The 19,562-nt window shown below is 39.6% G+C and overlaps 1 protein-coding gene across 1 annotated transcript; it reads right to left on the minus strand.

Moving 5' to 3' along the window:
* Positions 1–1,276: 1,276 nt before the first annotated feature.
* LOC126391819 (testisin-like) lies at positions 1,277–14,994 on the minus strand. The gene is made up of 10 exons (XM_050046775.1): positions 14,634–14,994; positions 12,370–13,005; positions 8,187–8,279; positions 7,753–7,890; positions 7,258–7,423; positions 4,458–4,636; positions 2,593–2,688; positions 2,174–2,316; positions 1,835–1,990; positions 1,277–1,376 (listed from the first exon to the last, which is right to left on the minus strand). The coding sequence occupies exons 2-10, from the start codon at positions 12,806–12,808 to the stop codon at positions 1,302–1,304; spliced, it is 1,485 nt and encodes a 494-aa protein (XP_049902732.1). The 5' UTR covers positions 12,809–13,005; positions 14,634–14,994; the 3' UTR covers positions 1,277–1,301.
* Positions 14,995–19,562: the final 4,568 nt, after the last annotated feature.

Consider the following 19,562-nt stretch of genomic DNA (forward strand, 5'->3'; position numbering starts at 1 on the left):
CCTTGTCGACTTTTGTGTTGGGATCGGCTGCAGACTGACTTGGCAGAGATGGCTGCCATCTTGTTTTTAGATGGATTAGTGTATTGTGCTCTTACTGCCACTGGATGGCACAAAAAGTGTCCTTGAATGAGGACAATGGGTCTAAGTTTAGTAGATTGAAGAAAAAGGTGCAGCAAACCCAAAATGTGATAGACACAGGGCCTCAGGAGGATATTAAAGTCAGTAGCCTATACTGAATCAACAAATCAAGTGTAAAGCATAGCAAAGAAAAAAAGGTCTTTTGAAAAGCTGTTAGTGTTAAACTTATACTGGGTTTTCACCCAATGTTGGGGAGCAGTTTACTACTTGTAGTTCAATTACTAGTTTAACTACAATTTGCAGTTGTTGGGTGGCAGTTTAAAAGAACAGTGTGTAGGACTGAGGGGCATTTAGGATTGCAGATTTCTACCAGCTGAAACTTTCTTCTAGTTAGGATTCCCTCAGTGTTCATTGTTGAGGACGTTTCAAAGAGCCGAATTATCAGCAGAGGTCTCTTCCTCTCCAAAACAAATAGAGCAGGTGATTAAAACCAGTGAAAACACTGGATAAAGCAGTTTCAGATTAAAAATCGGTGTTTCTCCTACACTGTTCAGCATGTCAGAGACAGGCCGCCAGCCCAGCACCTGCTAACATGTGCTCAAGTATTTTCTCTTATAGCTTAAGATCTAGACGTTCAGGAGGTTTTTATCGGTAGCTTAATATAGTTAATATAGTAGCTGCAGAGGTCTCTTCCTCTCCAAAACAAATGGGCCCGGTGAATTAAATTGGTAAAAACACTGAATAAAACAGTTTCTTTTTAAAAATCATCACCTACATTGTGCCGTGTTGGTTCAGTTATACGTCCATGAAACTGTATGAGTTTCCAGTTGTAGCTGAACTATCTTTTGAAACTAGTATTATGCTCACAAACTACAATTTTTTGAGGAGTTAAGATGAAGTTTAATTATTTTTCATTGTAAAGTAAATAAAAGTTTGGTAAACTACAGTTTTAGTGTAGTTTTCCCAACATGGCTGATACCAATATTGAAATTTGAGAATTTGATAACAAACTAATCATTGTACATAAGCATGCTATTGTTTAGTTTGTTTTGTCATAATGACATAGATGGACATTTTTAACAGAATCCCTTAAATTTGTTATTTACTGTGACAAAGACAAGAAGAACACTTTCTAAGCCGTTTACCATCATATCATAATGTTTTTGTCAGTTTTATGACAAACAAGCAGATACAGGTGATTTGCTTCTTTATTGTCAACTGTCTCAGTTATGAGTGTCAGGTTCTTGTGGAGTGTCAGTCACAGCTGTCGTGGTCTCCTCCAAGTCCCCTGGTTTGCCCTGCAGCAAAAAACAAAAGGGAAAATGCCAGCATCAACCTAAAGTATAGTTTTATATATTTTCAAGAAAGAAATGTGAGTAAATGTGCTGTGTGCCTTCTGACAATAAAAAATCCATCAAGATATAAAAAGGGAGGGATGAGCAGGGAGGATGGCACTTTTAGGTTATATGACAATCCCAAGAGTTATTATGAGGCGTTCCAATTTCATCCCTATAGCCTGCTTTATGGGATGTCCTTAAAGAAAGTCAAGTTGCTCTCCCTCACAAGTTCATGGCTCATGATCAAAACAGTACATTTTGGGCGCAGCTCATTGTTTTCCATGCTGATATAATTTGCATTTACAATTTGAGAGCAGCACATAAACAATCATATTTGGCACAGCTGTAACTCAACAATAAAATCATGAAACAAAGCTCGACTGACTGATCATGACACGTTCTCACACTTTATACAGTACCTCTAAATATCTTTCAACCCAGTGGATCAGTTGGGTTACTCTGCTGTAGACGCCTGGTTTATTGCGCCGTCCACAGCCCTCTCCCCAGCTCACCACCCCTGCCAGCCTCCAGTCCCCACCGGCTGTCTCACACACCAGGGGTCCACCACTGTCTCCCTTTAAAACAGGACCAAATCATTTAGCCAACATTATACACCAGGTTTTAAACAATGCTTGCACACTTAATGGTGACTGAGGTGATGCGAGTATGACCCGAGTGATCTTTGTAAAGGTAAAAGATAATGTTCATAAACCTTTATCATCCAGGTTTATAGAGATTTTATATCTTTGGGTGTGTACCTGGCAGGAGTCCACTCCTCCCTCCATGGTGCCTGCACAAATCATTCGAGGAGTTAGGTGGATTCCGTAGACGCTCGGGTGGGAGCAGACGGGTTGAGCAATGACCCTGACCTGAGCCTGCCTGAGCTCATCTGACACAAAGCCTGAGAGAACAGAAGAGAAAGGAGTAAATAAAGACTAGGCAGGTATTTGGATGTGAGTGTATAAATCATTACACATTTGAAATTATTTGAAATTGTTAAGAGTGGCAGGTTGGGTCAAATTATTTTTAGATCCTCAAAGGGTTTGAGTTAGCCTTGAGGAGCGTAGGATGTATTTGAGAACTTACTTTTGCACTCCTAATTTGATAATAGGGGTAAATTATTACAGTGAAAAGGGAAACAGAGAGCAGTCAGAAGATTTGTGTCAGTGTAACACACCTCCTTCATGAATATATCCCCAGCCTGTGATCCAACAGGCCGCTCCAGGAAGAAAGGACTCCCTCGGACTGGGTAAACAGACGGGTCGCACCCCACCTGCAAACAACACATCAGATTGTAACATAATCTTAGATTGATAAGCAAAGTAATAAAGACATAAAGGTTATCACACGTATGATATGAGACTGCATATGCTCATCTTTTTTCTGAGCCAGGTTCCTCTGCATACTCATAAAATGTTGGCCAGTTCTCTTGCTTTGCTTACAAGCATCTAACATTCATATAGAGGATTTTGTCTTTTTGTTTTTTAATATGAAAAATATGAAACAATACTCTAAAAAATATTTACAATATATCTAAATTAAAATGAAAGAGCTGTGCAGTTTTTAGAAGTGCTAGTTTGTGAAGAAATGTGCAAGAAGAGAGAAATATTGATAGTAGGACTGTATATTTACAGTAAAACTAAGTACTCGGCTGTATAAACGTTTGCTAGAACTTAGATGTAGTTTAATTTGTATCAAGGTACTTCCCCACAAATTCATATTTCAAAAAAATCCACAATGTGTCATATTTCTAGAAAATTAAGTGTTTATTTACGCAATACTGGATTGATAGCACAAACAATGATGTAAGCACGTGTTTCAACACCAGTGGGATGTTTAAATTTTCAGGCCCAGCCCAGTTTATGGTGTGAAAAATTTGGAAGCTGAATGCTTACTTGGCATCAGCTGCAGGTATTTGACCAGGCACTGTGTCATTTAGTTTTGACAATAACACTGTACTGTGATTTTTTTCCAAGACAGGGATACAATTATTTTTATTTCACAATCATAACAAAGAGAAAACATTAATTAACAGCAAGAGCCAGTGAAGCACACTTGACAGATAACAAGTAACAAGTAACAAGTTGGAAGCATGGATTTTAGCTGTAATAGTATGCAATAGTAACTCAAAACACAAGATAATTCTGATTAAAACATTTCTTGCCAGTGAAGCCAGTTATTTTGAAAATGAGAAAAATGGCTCCAGTTTTTTGACTCTCCAGCCAAATGTGTTTTGGTAGAAATGTGGTAATGCACTAATTAAATAGGTATCAGAAAGTATTTCTTCTGCCAAAAAGCCATGATCAGTGATTTGACCTGTGACCCCAAAAATGTACTGCATTTGTTTTACCTTAAATAGCTAGTATATAGGTAAGGGCAAAGTGCAGTTACTACAGTTTTGATGTCTTAATCTTTTTCCATATGCTGGAAAACTGTTATCATTTCCTACCAAATTTAATTTGTGCTGGTTTCATTTATCTGTTTTAAAAGTAGTAAAAGAAAATCTGAGGCAACCCTCAAGTATGATTCTGTTATAATATTCACTTCATCAAGTTTGAATTAAATTAGGATAACTTGACATAATCATCATCTTCGTCACTGATTGATCTTGCTATTGTCACATTATCAATTATTTTGTCACTGGCATCAGTGAATCCCAAATCTAAATTAACTGCGGTTTGTCTTGGGTTTTGGTTGGATTTTGTGCCCTATTTCCTAGGGATGATATTGGTACATCATCGGTATCAGCTGACATTGGCTTTAAAAAATGAATGTATCGATATTGGAATTGTTTATCAGACGAATAAGTTGTTATATATCGGCATACTGGATATCGGCAAAGAATCCAATATCCTGCATCCGTACTATTTTCTCTACAAGACTGAACTAGGAATTCTTGTCACAAGATAGAAAAGGTATCCAAAGGTTAAGTTGCAGTTAATGTGGTTAGCCTACATGTGAAGACACAACTTCTGAAATGTAACTTAATAGATTATGTGTTATTTCCCGGCCCTACCGACAGATGACGCCATTTCCTTTTACCGTTCATGTCCATGTCACTGATGGTGCGCAGCAGGCCCACGTCATAGTCATTGTTGTATCTGTTGAAGCGAGGGTGGTAGAGGACCTGCAGTGCTCTGTATCGTGTCCCCAGAGAGCTGTCTGCGATGCTGACTGTGTCCACCACCACCAGCCAGTCAGCCACTTCAAGCATGTTGTTCCTGCAGAAACAGCACACACGCACGCACACACACACACACACACGCACGCACGCACGCACACACACACACACACACACACACACACACACACACACACACACAGATGTTTGTGGTCTGAGTTAAGTGGCCCCAGTGTGCACAGATCAATGCTGTCTTTATCTTACTGAGACTGTTTATGATGCTGATGCTGCTTTTCCTCTGATGTTGTCTGGTGTCATACTGCTCAGTGTCAAACAAGAACTGCAGTGGGCCAATGAAATTTTTAAAATAAACCCTTTTTTACGGTTTGTGTTATTGACATAAATCACTACGGAATTAGTAGATTAGTGTATATTATAAATTAGTGTGTGACACACACAAAGACATATTTTTTGCCTGGGTGCTAAGTCCAAAAGAAAAAAATGTAGTTGTCATTAATGTCTGCCAAGCTTTAAAAGTTCTGCTTTATTAGATAAGAAAAAAATTAATTACTTCCAGCCTAAACTAGCTCTTTGACAGATATGATAAATCAAAACACAGCATTAACACAGTTTCTAAGAGAAAGAAAATTACACTAATAATTCTAAATATGTTACTTTATAATATTACTGCAACATATTATTATACTAACACAAAGTCATTGCACTTATTTTACATATATATGCTTAATAAACACAAGTAAAGCTCACTGTCCATTCATACCCAAACTGCACACAGCTTTGGTCAACATGATTTTCCGAGCTGCTTAGTTTGAAGTTTGGGCTCAGAATGTCTTTGGTTTGATGACCCAAAATCCGAACTGTATGTTAAAGAGTAGTAAACAGGTCTTACAGACAGACGTGATGTTCTAAATGTGCCCAATGCAATGACTTGGGAAGTGAACTACCCTCACTTTCTCTTGTCCCTGCCCTTGATTTGATTAGATGAGAACATTTAACTGAGAGGGGAGGAGTCTGTCTGTCTTTATGGTTGTCCTTCAATTTCCTCATCAACCATTCATCCGATCCAGCCTGCTGCAGTACTTTTAAGAACAGATGACAAAAGAGACACCAAAGCAAAAACTCAAACATTTCAGGCATCAGTGCTGAACTTTAGAAATGAACACTTTTGTCCTCAGAACACCCTGGTCCCAAACAGCTAGCCGTCAGCAGTAGCTACGTTTGGAGATCTCCTGTCCTGACTTTTGATGAGGCCATAAATGATTGTGTGAACTTTTGCACCCAAATGACACATATACTCTGGCATTACTAGGAACTCTAGCAAGTATGTTATGGCAGGTGCATTGCTCTGGACTCAAGGAAGCGCAGTGTCGAGTGTGAAATTGTTTGGAGGAGCTTTTCTTGGGAGAAGATAGATAAGATGGGATATTTGTAAAGGGAAACTGCCAAAGAATGAATGAATGTATATTAGCAGCTTAATATAGTGAATGATAATGGTTTGTTGGACTTCTCTTAATCAATATTCATTTAAATACAGAAGACCATTTCTTTGGGATAACTTTCTTCCATCTCTACAATCATCATCTACATTATTGTTATTCAAAAAACATCTGAAAAGGACTCTTATTTGCAAAGACTCATAACACTTCATTGATTTATTTCTAATTTGTTTGTGTGTTTTTTTGTGTGTAAATTGTACATCTTTAACAATATTGAAATACTTCTTAGTTTGGAACTTTTATTCAATTGTGCAATCTTTGTTTTTATCATTTTCTTTTTATGTATGATTGTTGTTATTTAATAGAGAGGGTATCTTCATTAGCCATTTTTTCCTGTATTTTCTCTACATGTATGTGCAACTAAACTAAACTAATCTCATCTAAACTAAACTAAACTAAACTAAACTATTCTGAACTAAACTACATTAAACTAAACTAAATTAAATTAATCTCAACTAAACTAAAAAATAGACTAATCTCAACTAAACTATTCTAAACTAAACTACATTAAACTAAACTAAACTAAACTAAACTAATCTCAACTAAACTAAACTAAAATAAACTAATCTCAACTAAACTAAATTATCTCAACTAAACTAAAATAAACNCTTAACTAATCTCAACTAAACTAAATTAAGCTAAACTAATCGCAACTAAACTAAACTAAACTAAACTAATTTTAACTAAACTAAATTAAACTAAACTAAACTAATCTCAACTAAAGTAATCTCAACTAAACTAAATTAAACTAACCTAAACTAAACTAAACTAAACTAAACTAAACTAAACTAAACACAGTGATGCTTCTTTCATGATGAGGTGATTAAACTAATGGCCATAACCTCTTGAGAGTTGGGATACTACAGTTCCCCTCCACAACACAGAGAGGAGGGGGTGATTCACCTAACTCAGAGGGGAATATAGGTACTTGACTGGTTTTAAGAGTCACAGAATTCAAATGATCCAAATCCCTGTCAGGATTTTTAAAATAACTGTTGGCTCAATTCTGGAGGCCAAACAATGGCCTCGTTCTCAACAGGACCATTTTAAACAGCACTGCTCTAGCAGAATTAACTCAGACTTGACCAATACGGTCTTGAGTACAGCCCTCCCCACTGAGGACTGTGGGGTAGCACTGCCCATTTGTATCTAACTCTGAGCTTCCCCATCTGTCTTACTTTCATTCCCCATGTCCACCTCTTACTCAACAAAGCAGTGAGCTGCAGTGATGACCCAGCGAGGAGAGATGATGGCACCGCCACAGACGTGTTTCCCTCTCCAGTGCATGCTGACCTGCCAGCCCCACTTGTCCTTAGTCGCAAAGGTCCCCCCAACAATACGCCGACCATCACTAATCAGAGCGGGGCAGTCTGGATGTGAGAAGATGAATAAGGTGGGATGTATGCAAAGTGAAGAGAGCCAAAGACAGAGGATATACTCAAGATACAAGGAGAGCTAAAGTCAGTAGAAGTATATGAGCAGCTTAATATAATAAATGACCATGGTAATATTCCAGTTATAAATATTCCATCATAAGGCTATTAACCATTAAAATGAAGGCCGTTACTGCCAGACAGTTGATGGATGTATAATAATCTGCTGTCCAAGATCAATAAGCAGACAATAAAAATGATATTAATATTTTAATCCCCACAGTCCTTAATACATATATATATAGAGAGAGAGATTTTTTTTCTACCTGCAGTGATGTTGTCTGTCTGGTTCACTGGATTCTTCGACAGAAGAGGCTGCTGAGTCGGGACACTGCAGTTCCCCTTCACAGCACAGAGAGGAGGAGGCGATTCACCTAACTCAGAGGGGAATACCAGGTACTTGACTGATTTCAAAAGAGAAGAAAAACAGTGACATGACAAGTTGGCTTGAATAGTAAATAATTAAATCACAAAATTGTCACAGAATTCAAATGATCGAAATTCCCAAAACAGATTCCCTGTCTACATTTTTAAAATGACCAGGGACACAAATTTGAACCTCAGCAAATTATTTTGACCCCCCAAAATGTTCCAAAGACGGTTAAACCACCTGTGTTTTTCCTGATAAATCATTTAAATTCATGCAAGATTCAGGAGAAAGCATCAGAGAGGACAATTAAAATGATGATCAGTACGTTACCTAGAAGAGTAGACGTGATGACCAGTTTGAGGATGATGGGGACGCTCACGATCGGTAGCAACTCCCGAGATGAACATGATTTAGGTCCTGAATCTACAAATATAAATAAACCAGTAAACAAATCTTTAAACCACAAGTATCAAGACTGAGTTAATCATCTGTCCTAATTTTTAGGTCCAGGACTGGGATGCACCAGCTATTTGTAAATCCATTTAGAGCATTATTTTGTCTTATTTATACAGCCTATTTTTATGTGGAAAATATGTGTGTTTTGACGAGTTAACCGGTTAATACAAATTTAGTGTAGAATGTGTCAAAAAAATCTGATTACTCGGTAAATATTTAGTGATAACTACTTACAGTATCAAACACTTAACTTTACAACAACGTTACATTTGAATTTCCAAACAGCTCCAAATGTACAGCTTCAGCATTAAATGTAAAGTTACACTCACAACTGCCAAAACATGCACTAGTGTTGAACCTGCAGTAACTGCTTTTTTTGGCCACTTGGGGGCAGTGGAAACAAGTTGTAAACACGAAATAAACATATCATAACCTTTTAAAGAAATAAATTGTATTTTAGCTGCTGAATGCTTCACTATGTTCACCAGCTAGTTACTAAAGCCCCGTTTCCATCAAACACTTTCGGTATGGTACCTTTGAAAGCAAAAGTAACCCTTCAGACATGGTAGCTAGACCCTAGTGTTTCCACCGTAAACAGTGGGTGGGGACTGTTGTCACTGCTCTGTCCAGCACTCATTGTATCTCCTCCTTTATCAGTCTGCACTGTCTGAATGACACTCAGACATGCTTTTTTTGAGTGAGGATTGGTATATATGCAAACTGTGACTGGCTGCTTTATGGTGCTGAGCAGGTAGTGTACAGTGTTAGTTTGTTTTTAACCTCTTTTGCTGCAAACAGCCTCCTGTGGCTGAAACATGGTGAGAGTGAACCAAAGCAGTGCATTCATGAGTTGCTTTACAGCTAAACAATGACCTGACACTCACTATAAAGCTCTGTTAGTGACTGTTAGTGTAAAATATTGGTTATAGCTAAATACTTCATAATCTGGAATTGCTCATGCTAATAGAGAGACTATGAGAATAAAACTTCATGTAATTAAGTAAAAATTATTTGTATAGCACATACAAGCACAAATACACTATAAAACACAAAATACGAAGCACAAAATGTATTAACAACACGCAACACAGAGCAAAAGAACGCCTGAAAGAAAAGGTGTTGTAAGCAATTTCTCAAAACAAGAGACCAAGCTGGTCAGTCTAGTGTTTAGAGGCATGCTGCCCGAGGTTCTCTGAGCCGACTGTTAAAAGCTTCATCATCAAAAGTCTCCGTTCAGAGGACCTGAGTGAATTGAGGGCAGAACACATCCATAATATGAGGTAAAGCATGAGCTGCATGCAATGCCTTGTAATGTTAAAATCAATTTTATGGTTGACTGACAGCCACCTGAGGCGGATGAACGCTGGTGTAACGTCAAGCCTCTCAGTAGTTTCTGATAAAAAGCCTCGTGGCAGGCTTCTGCAGCAGTGCTGGGACTGACGGTGATGTTGTGGTAAATGTTAAAGCGAGTCAAACGTAACCTCTGGGAGGCAATTCATTACTTTATTGCCTAAGAGGTCTTTTCCTTGTATAACTTATATCAGTTTGATGCTAGTGTGACATATTGTATACTATGGGTATATGCTGTAACAATGTATCAAACTAAAAAAAAAGTGTGATAAACATTATTTGCTAAATGAAAATGGAGGATAAGCTGATAAGCTGGGTTTATCCTCCCTGTGCCAGCAAGGTGGAGCATTTAATTATTTATCGTTCTTTAAATCATGAGGAGACAAACAGATCGGATTAGGGCAGAGTTTGAAGGAAAAAGAATAAGCTAAGAACTGCCTAACATGCTGCATGCTTCTCTGGTTATAGGTAAAACTGTCCATGTGGCTGACATAGCATTGGTAAAAAGCACAATTAAAGTGACATATGATACACCTGAGGGTAATTAATATGATAGGTCAAAGAATAGACCTCTGGGAAAATGTTTCATCACTTTAATCAAAAGACAATCAATCTGTTAGTTGCAATCCATAGGACGGTGTGAGAAATCCATCACCAAGAATCCTTGTTGTAACCTCTGTTATTGTATCTATCTTGTCTGAGAGCTGATAAGAAACCGCTTTGATAGACGGGGGAATAGGAGTCAGGAACGTACGGGTGGCTCTGTAATGGGTCAATGCTGCTGTCTAGGGAGAGGCTGAAAAATAGCTCATATGGAGAAATCACAGACATTTCCAAACGGGGGAGAGAACATTGCGTAATAGAAACAATCCTACAGGGAACATGATTTATATCTTTAAGTGAAAATGCTGGTAAGACACTTGTGTGTCTAGTGTTTCAAGTGAAGCTTGTATTGGACATTGTATCAGTAAGACCTTGACAGGAGATGGAGTAGAAGTGTCTCTAACACTTTTGAAGAACTGGCAGAGCAGATAATCACTGCATGAGGTGAAATCTTGGGCCAAATCTTTGCCGTTTATTAATGTGACCACAGAGGATGCAAACACCTTGTACGTCATCACTTAAAAATACAAGAGTGGATTTTAAGGGCCTTTCTGTGCAGACGAAGAACCTGAGAGTGTGTTTAATGTTCATCTCCTCAGCTACATAGTCACCTCATGTCTTTTACTTTCTGATCTATTCCATACCCAGGCTCCTGGCTTTGAATCTGCTGGGTTTTTTTTGTTTTAAGATATACATTGAATAATTTATTCAAAGGGATTCATTATATGTGGCACAGACCAGATTTTCAGCGGAGTGTAAATCAATAATGTGACTGCTTTCATTTGGTTACATGGCTAAAGAAGCGAGCAGATATCTGAGTATTACAGATGGAGAAGGTTATTATTTTGATGTAAAGGTAACATTGATATGACGAAGGGTCTACAACAAAGCTGTAAGGCAAGGGCATCTGAGTTTAGCACGTTAGCATGTGCTAATTAGCACTAAAGATAAACAACAGCTGTGATTTTATTAGTTTTGCAGGTATTTGGTCATAAATCTATGCACGAGAAATTAAAATTTTAACCTGACAATGGCACTCTATAAAAAGTCAGGAGATCATAATTTATTCATCCTGAGGGGAACATGTCTTTGCCAATTTTGATCCAACAGATGTCGAGACATTTCATTTGAAATCATAAATGCCAACCTGATGGTGGCACAAGAGGAAAAGACCAAGGATCACTACAGTCAGTAGGATTAAGCTCCAGTCAGTCACCTCCATAAAGAAATGCTTTTCCCAGTTAGGTGTGGAAGAACTTTACTGACCTGCACAGAGCCCCGACCTCCACACATGAGAATGTTTTCAATCTTCTCATCTAACTATCTAAATAAGTGTATTTCCTAAAATGTCAAACATTTCCTTCAAGAATTATTTTAATAAGAACTAAGCTGCAAAACCAAATGTGTACAACAATAGTGTTTGTGGAAAGGTGTGGTGTACAAACACGGTTAAAAAATTGTCACTTGATTAAAGCTGGGGATGGCTGAAATCTACCGTCTCACTATCTACCGCTGTGGACTGTGTCCTTATGAGGAGAGCTAGCAGCAGCTTGGGAGACAGACCTTCAGTTGGCAGCTGTAGTGGCTCAGATTCGACCAGCGCAACCCCTCAGTGCCGGGTGTCACAGTGGGCTGGTGATCAACAGCAGCACCTGGCCCAAACTGTGTAAAGGCAGCAACAGAAAGTTTGCTGATTCGGCGGAGAGTACGGCTGTTGTCCAGTCCCCACGAGTTGGGGTTTTCTGTGCTGGCTGGATTTGTGTTGCTACAGTTGCTGACTGCGTGTCTGTCTCTGAAGCTGCTGCCAGCCCTTCTCCTGGAAAGCTGGTCTGTAGCAGCAGGGAGTGAAGCTGAGGTTCACGCTCATGTTAGCAACATTAACATGGACTTGAAGCCTTTAGCTCCGGATAGCAGAAGGCTTAACTATCAGCAAAATTTCCTCTCCATCTATGAAATACTTGCCTGATATTGGATATTATATGGATATGGTGTCACTCATGTGTACAGTGTGTTTCAGTCATGCTTGGTGTTGGTTTAAAGCAGAGTTCATATCAGACCCAATGAAACCTCTACATCAAATCAACACCCGTAATTATTACCATACCTGGCTCTTCGTCTGGGAGATCTTTGGGTAACATAAGACCTACTGATCCCTCCTCCAGCGGGCCTCCATCTGACGGTTTCCTCTGCTGAACTTCATGGGGATTATCGTCACGAGGAAGTGATGAAGTTGTGTTTTTTTGATCCTGGGCCTCTGAGGAACCAGAGGGAGAAGAGGAAGTTCCTGGAAGTTGAGGCTCTGATGTTACTTCATAAAAAGATGGAGGCTCTGGGTATAAGTTTCCATTGGCTGGTGGTTTATAATGAGGCACAAGTGTGAGCACTGTAGAAGGGACCAGAGACGATACGCTCAATACTTCACGACTGACTGGACTTTGAAAAGATGTTGATGACCAGTGCTCAAGGGATGGATAGATTGACGCAACAACTGGCTGCTGTGCATCAGAGGCGCCAGTGCTGCCTGCCTGGACCTGCAAATCCATACTTTTAAAATCGCTAGTGGCTAAATACAATGTATGTTTAAAAGTTCATGCTCTTTGGCTTGATAGTGTGAGGCTTACGGGGTCTCATTAGCAGCATACGTGTTTTGGTCTGGATAAGATCTGCTGGATGTCAGACATGGCTGAGCTAAGAAGAGGGACACAGACATGGAAGGAAACCCTGAAACCTCAACTGAGTCCTGCAAAAGAAACAAAAGCAACAATAGATTATGAGCTTGGAACAAAAATTCGTGCACTTGATTATCTCACATTACTCAAAAAAGATTTCTATGAATTGCTTCTTCTGTAGCAAATATCAGATTGGATCTTGTTAATTAAACTTGCTGGAATTATAAGACAGCATTAAGATGGTTTTCCCAAAGGAAACTGAAAGTCTGGCTTGGATAACATTTCAGAGAAAAAGCTTGCTCTGCATAAAATACTGATGGAAAAATGAAACTCATGAGCAAACACAAAATAAGTTCACAAAAAGCACTCTTAGAAGAATACTGATTGAATTGCTCAAGCTGCTTTATCGATAACTAAATTGAAAAAAGCGCAAATGTGATGGCACACATTGGGCCTCATTCACCAGTATCTTCCCAAGTTTTTCTTAATTTTTTTTTCTTGACAAAGGTCCTACGAATACTGTGTCAGATTCATGATGTGTTCATAAACGACACACCTGTGTTCTTAAAATGTTGAATCCCCTTGTCCTTTTAAAATGAGAGCACATGCTAGTCGATCCTAATTAGCCCAAGTAAACACCCCGCATATCCACACACAAAAGAGCATTAGACTGTAGGCAGGGACGTGCGCACACACAGAAACCGAAAAGAAAAGGTAAGAATATTAATCAGGAATGCCCAAACAAAAATCTAACGAGGATGGAGCACCAGAATTCAAATGAAAAAAAATCCCTCAATAGCTTTAAAGTGGAGGCACTTCTGCAGGAAGAAACCATCAAACAAGCTGTCATATTTAGAAGCATCAGTGGTGGATGTAAAATAACATGCAGAAAAAAAAGGGAAGATTCAATCTCAAATCTGAGCCCAGTTAAAATATTGCCAAACACAGACGAGTGATGCGGACCACTGAAGCCTTGCTCTCATCACTCTCAAATAAATCTACATACTAGTGAAGGATGCGTTCCCTCCTCAGAGCATGATCTGCAGCGTGTTGCATCAACAGTAAATATGCCGTTGTGTGAGCAGACCTAGGGTGCAGACATAGGCCTACTCTGGGCTTATGAATAGCGCAATCAATTATCAATAATTGCTGGCAACCAGTGGCTTAGTAGGTAGAGCAGGCTTCCCATATACAAAGGCAATGTCCTTGCCACAGCGGCCATAGGCACAATTCCAGCCTGTGGCCCCCTGCTGCATGCCATCCCATCCCCCAACACCCAAAACCATCCTGGCAAATAAAGGCAAAAAATCAAATTATGATGTAAAAAAAAACTGATTATTGGATTTTATGGTTCCTCTTTACCATAACTGATGCAAAGTTTTTGTGTTAAAGTATAGTGTTTATTTATTTATTCCTGTAAATCAAATCCTATAATATTATACAGTTGTAGAATTGAAGAAAAACACATCCTTTTTTGGAAGTGCATCTATTTAGTTCTCCCCTAAGATCAAATACAAAAACAGTGAATATGAGAATCTTTGTGAAAACAGTGTAAGTAGGTTTGAAGAAGTGTCTTCTGAGGAACAGTTGTTGAATGAGACCCATTGTTTGTTCAATATACAGCACTCTCCGTGACGGGCTCACATCTTCACATCTCATCATAACAGTGTTCTGTAAACATGTTTTCATGTGCTCTCACCTGAATGTCAGCCGAACAGATTTACACTTGTCAGCCTCATTTGTATGCGGGGGGTTATTCATCCGAGTGTGTCTCCTCCACTTATTAAAGCAGCTCTGTACCACTGTGGGGAAAGAAAGCATCACTGCCACACTGTCAGTGATAAGACACGGATGGCGCCCGCCTGCTCTGCAGCATCTTTAATCCAAAGACATGCACTCCATTACTGTGGATCCATCATCTTCAGATGGCAAACGTTTCTGCAGTTTGTCACCCTCTTCTCTTATGATTCTACCGTTGTCCTCCTCCTCTCTTCAGTTACCACTTAATCCTTTCATTGTGTTGCCCCCTTCTTCATCTTCCTCCTCCTTCCATTCTGCTCTTCTTCCCTCTCCAACTTAATCTTTCTCCTCTGGTCAGAACAGGCGCGGCTGCAGCAGTCAGGTCAGTAACGGATACATGCACTCTTGTCATCGGGCGTCTATGAAATATGCATGGGGATAATTGTGAGCTTGGGTCAGAGTTTAACAACAGAGGGTAATGTACACCACACCAATGACTTGCTCCCACTCACAAGTACTGAGGAACATAATGGCAGCACGGACAGACACACATTCACACAGTCAAGGAGTTGAATTTCTCATAGTTGAAAGATATGTATCCAATAATCATACTGCTATTATGAATCTGAAAAGGCGTAGTGTGTTTCTGTGTGTGTGTGTTTCTGTGTGTGTGTGTGTGTCCAGTCTTCTCAAGGGTATTTTGTTCATCCTATCACGTTACTGCCTCAGATGGTGCGAGGTGCTGGCCACAATGAGGAGCCCCAGTTGGGGTGTTACTCAGCATCTTCTAGGTTACACTGAGTTCACTTCAGAGAGAACATGGGGGAGGAGACGTGACTCCATCACCTGAGGGAAGATATGTCAGAGAGTCTGCAGCAGGGTAAACATGGTGCAAAACACATTTTACAAAACAAACTGACAACATTTTTAAAAAATAAATAAATAAACAAGAATTAACTGCAGGTGACCCATGAAATTAATAAGCCAAAAAAAACAAAACAAAAACGTAATCGTTTCCTAAAACTACAATAAAATAGGTGAAACAAATAATTAAAACAAAAACATTTTTATTAAAACAAGCAAAAAAAACAGTCAGGCTTTTAATTATATGAATATCTCTGAAATCATTTGATAGAAAACCTTTAAACTTTACTTTTGGTGACCTCCAAATTGCATTGCTGCTTTTTGCAGATGATGTGGTTCTGTTGGTTTCATCACACCATGACCTCCAGCAAACACTGGGGTGATTTGTAGCCAAGTTTGAAGCAGTCAGGATGAGAATCAGCACCTCCAAATCTGAGGCCAGGGCTCTCTGCTTGAAACCAATGGATTGCCCCCTCTGGGTTGGGAGAAAGTTACTGCCTCAAGTGTGGGAATTCAAGTATCTTGTGGTCTTGTTCACGAGTGAGGGTAGAATGGAGCGTGAGATGGATCAGCAGTTTGGTGCGGCTTCTGCAGTGATGCGGGCGCTGTGCCGGACCGTTGTGGTGAAGAGGGAGCTGAGCCGGAAGGCAAAGCTTTTGATTTACTGGTCCATCTACGTCCCAACCCTCACCTATGGTCATGAGCTCTGGGTAGTGACCGCAAGAATGAGATCACGGATACAAGCGGCCGAAATGAGTCTCCTCTGTGGGGTGGCTGGGCTCACCCTTAGAGATAGGGTGAGGAGCTCAGACATCCAGAGGGAGCTCGGAGTAGAGCCGCTGCTCCTTCACATTGAAAGGGGTCAGTTGAAGTGGTTCAGGCATCTGATCAGGATGCCTCCTGGGTGCCTCCTGTTAAAGGGCACTTCCCACTGGTATGAGGCCCTGGGGCAGACCTAGAACACACTGGAGGCATTACATATCTCATCTGGCCTGGGAACGCCTTGGGGTCCTCCAGGAGGAGCTGGAAAACATTGCTGGGGGGAGACATTTGGGTTGCTTTGGTTTGCCTGCTGCCCCTGAGACCTGGCCCCAGATAAGCGGATGAAAATGGATGGATGGATGAACTAAACGACTATCATTAGTCACTTAGTATAGGGAGCTTTTGTGGTCAGTAATCAAAGTGACAAATTAGAAGTCTGACCTGATGATGACGGCACTAGAGGTTATCACCAAAGTTAAGGCAGTTCATCCTGAGTGGAACATAAATGTTTGTAACAAATTTCATGGCAATCCATCCAATGATTGTCGAGACATTTCAGTCAAAATAAAAAATGAACAATCACGGAAAAGTCAGGGAAACACCACAGTCAGTAGGATTCATCCTGAGGGGAACATTAGTATATTTCAGTCTGGAAAAATATTGGTGGACTAATCAAGTGAAACACCGACATTGCCAGCCACCGAGTTATGCCACAAGCGTAAAAATTAAACTCACAACAAACCAACATTTCACCACCTGGAAACAGTAGATAAAGACTAGTCTTCTCTTGTGAGATGTTTATTGTTTTCTGTTTCAGAAATGTGTTTTTATGAAATGTTCAGGTTTTATTTAGCCGTGTAAAATCTTATTAGTTTTCTATTTCCTCGAAGTCACAGTGTTTTCACCCTGTACTAAACCTTCCCCTGAGCTGCTGTTGTGTTATTTTTGTTATTTACTCAACTGTGTTTTTACTTATTTTTTGTGCAGTACAGGGCTACATCTATAATATAGCTACACAAACGTTGTGCTTAAAATGTGTGGGTATAGCTGACTTGTTGTTTATAACATGAGCACAGAGTTGCACCCTCCCCAGCTGCACATGACACTGACTGACTGACTGAATGAATAAATAAATAAAGCATGCAGGCTTCATTTGCTCCCATATTGGTGTCAGGGTCCTTGTTTACTCCAATCAGGCTGACTGGCAACCCCCATCAATCTGAACTCCTCAGATACACAGCTCTGCCAGTTTCCCCTCTCTGTGGTATCAGCTGGGAGAGGAGCCCCTCGCTCAGGGTTTTCACAGCAGCCCCTGAGGAGCTGCGGCACTTGCTGCTTAATAGCATTTGTTTTATTCTGTGCAGACAGGCACTTCAGTGGGATTTACTGACAGGACAGCAGAGTTACTGACAGGAAGCTGCTATTACTCACAGTAAACTACACTTTTACATCCTGTGATAGTCAAACTCTCTGGTACTTAAATCTTTTGGAGCTGTATGATTTGGCTGATGCTGATAATTAACATTCTTGTTACTACTTTTCTGATGTCCATAGACTATTACTGGAACAGGTAACATTGTGAGTTCCACAGCAACCCTGTTTTAATGTGTTATGTGTCTGTATAGAGTGGTGCAGGGATCGTGTGTATTTGTTGGCCAACACCAAATGCAGTGTCACCCTGGTTCCCTTCACAAAATGCCAATGGGATTTTTCCATTGGATTTTGGATTATTGCAGAAAATAAACTCTGTGGCAAACAAACCTTTTATATTTATTTAAGATCATCTTAACAAATGAACACCACTTTTATTATGTTTTAGTGTAGAGAATATCATGTAAACACTGTAATAACATCTGTCACAGAATGCCACCAACATTTTCCCTTTGACTTACATGGTGAAAGAGACGCCTGTAAATTGATGGATACATTTTTTGAGCATCACAACCTTCGAGAAATGACTTGTTTCACGATCAGAATTTGATCCAGTTCGTCCGATAACGTGAAAAGTCTAGAGGAGCCCCATCCTTATTCAAGTTAGCAAAGCGATGAACTGGAGGTAGTTGCCTCAGCTGGCCAAGTCTCTAGCGCGCCTGCTCTATGAGCCACACAGTGCAGAAGTATTGCTGATCATCTGGGTGATTTTATATGTGGCGGTTGAATTTTTTTGGCCTCATGTGCCACTATGCAAATTTTATAGGTATGAGCTGGGCCTCATATTCAGCACTGTATTTAGTTCTCTTTATGCATCTATGACGCAATGATGGTACGTCATGACTGTAACCTTACTTAATACAACCCCCAAGTGTAACCCCCTTTTTATAAATGTATTCCATATTTTGAGATTTTTTTTCTCATTTTTGGCATTTTTAGTTGTTTTTTTTAAATTTGTAACATAAATGTGGACTTTTACAAAGAAAGGCTTCACTCATTTTCACAAAAGGATATAAAAAAAATGGATAAATTAAATTAGATAAAATGTTGTAGTTAAGACCTCACAAATTTAAGACTATTTAATGACTTTTAAAGCCTTACTGTTGTAACACTGAATTTAAAATATTATAAGACTTTTTAAGGACCTGTAGACACCCTGGTAAACGAGAGAAGACTCAAAAATATTCAGAGAATCATCTCAAGTGCAATTTGGTTTTATACAGTGTATGTAGCAAGGGATCCCTGCACTGACTGTCTTTCAGCTAACGGGTCCTTGGCCTAAAAACATTGTAGACTCTGGCAATAAACCAACTTTGCACCAGTGTTCAGTGTCAGGGTGTTCAATAAATAAGACAAAACAAGATACTTCAGAGGCCAAAGAATGTTTTAAATATTCAACACAACTTGCCTAAATCTTTTGGAAATTATTGAAATGATAGGTCAACACACACACACACACACACACACACACACACCTACCGACACACCATCTTACTATATAATGACGAAAACTCTGTCTGTCTGTGTGTCTGTTCCACATTTTTCTCCTCACTAACTTGGTCAATCCATGTGAAATTTGGCACAGTGGTAGAGGGTCATGGGAGGATGCGAATGAAGCAATATTACATCAATTGGCCAACAGGGGGCGCTATAGCAACCAACTGAAATTGCAAACTTTGAATGGACATATCTCATGCCCCGTATGTCGTAGAGACATGAAACTTTGCACAGAGATGCCTCTCCTCATGAGGAACAAATTTATCCAAGAACCCATAACTTCCGGTTATATAGATTTTCTGCCATTTTGAATTTTTTGAAAAACACTTCAAAT

The sequence above is a fragment of the Epinephelus moara genome, chromosome 6 (genome assembly GCF_006386435.1).
Source record: "Epinephelus moara isolate mb chromosome 6, YSFRI_EMoa_1.0, whole genome shotgun sequence".
Taxonomy (NCBI): domain Eukaryota; kingdom Metazoa; phylum Chordata; class Actinopteri; order Perciformes; family Serranidae; genus Epinephelus; species Epinephelus moara.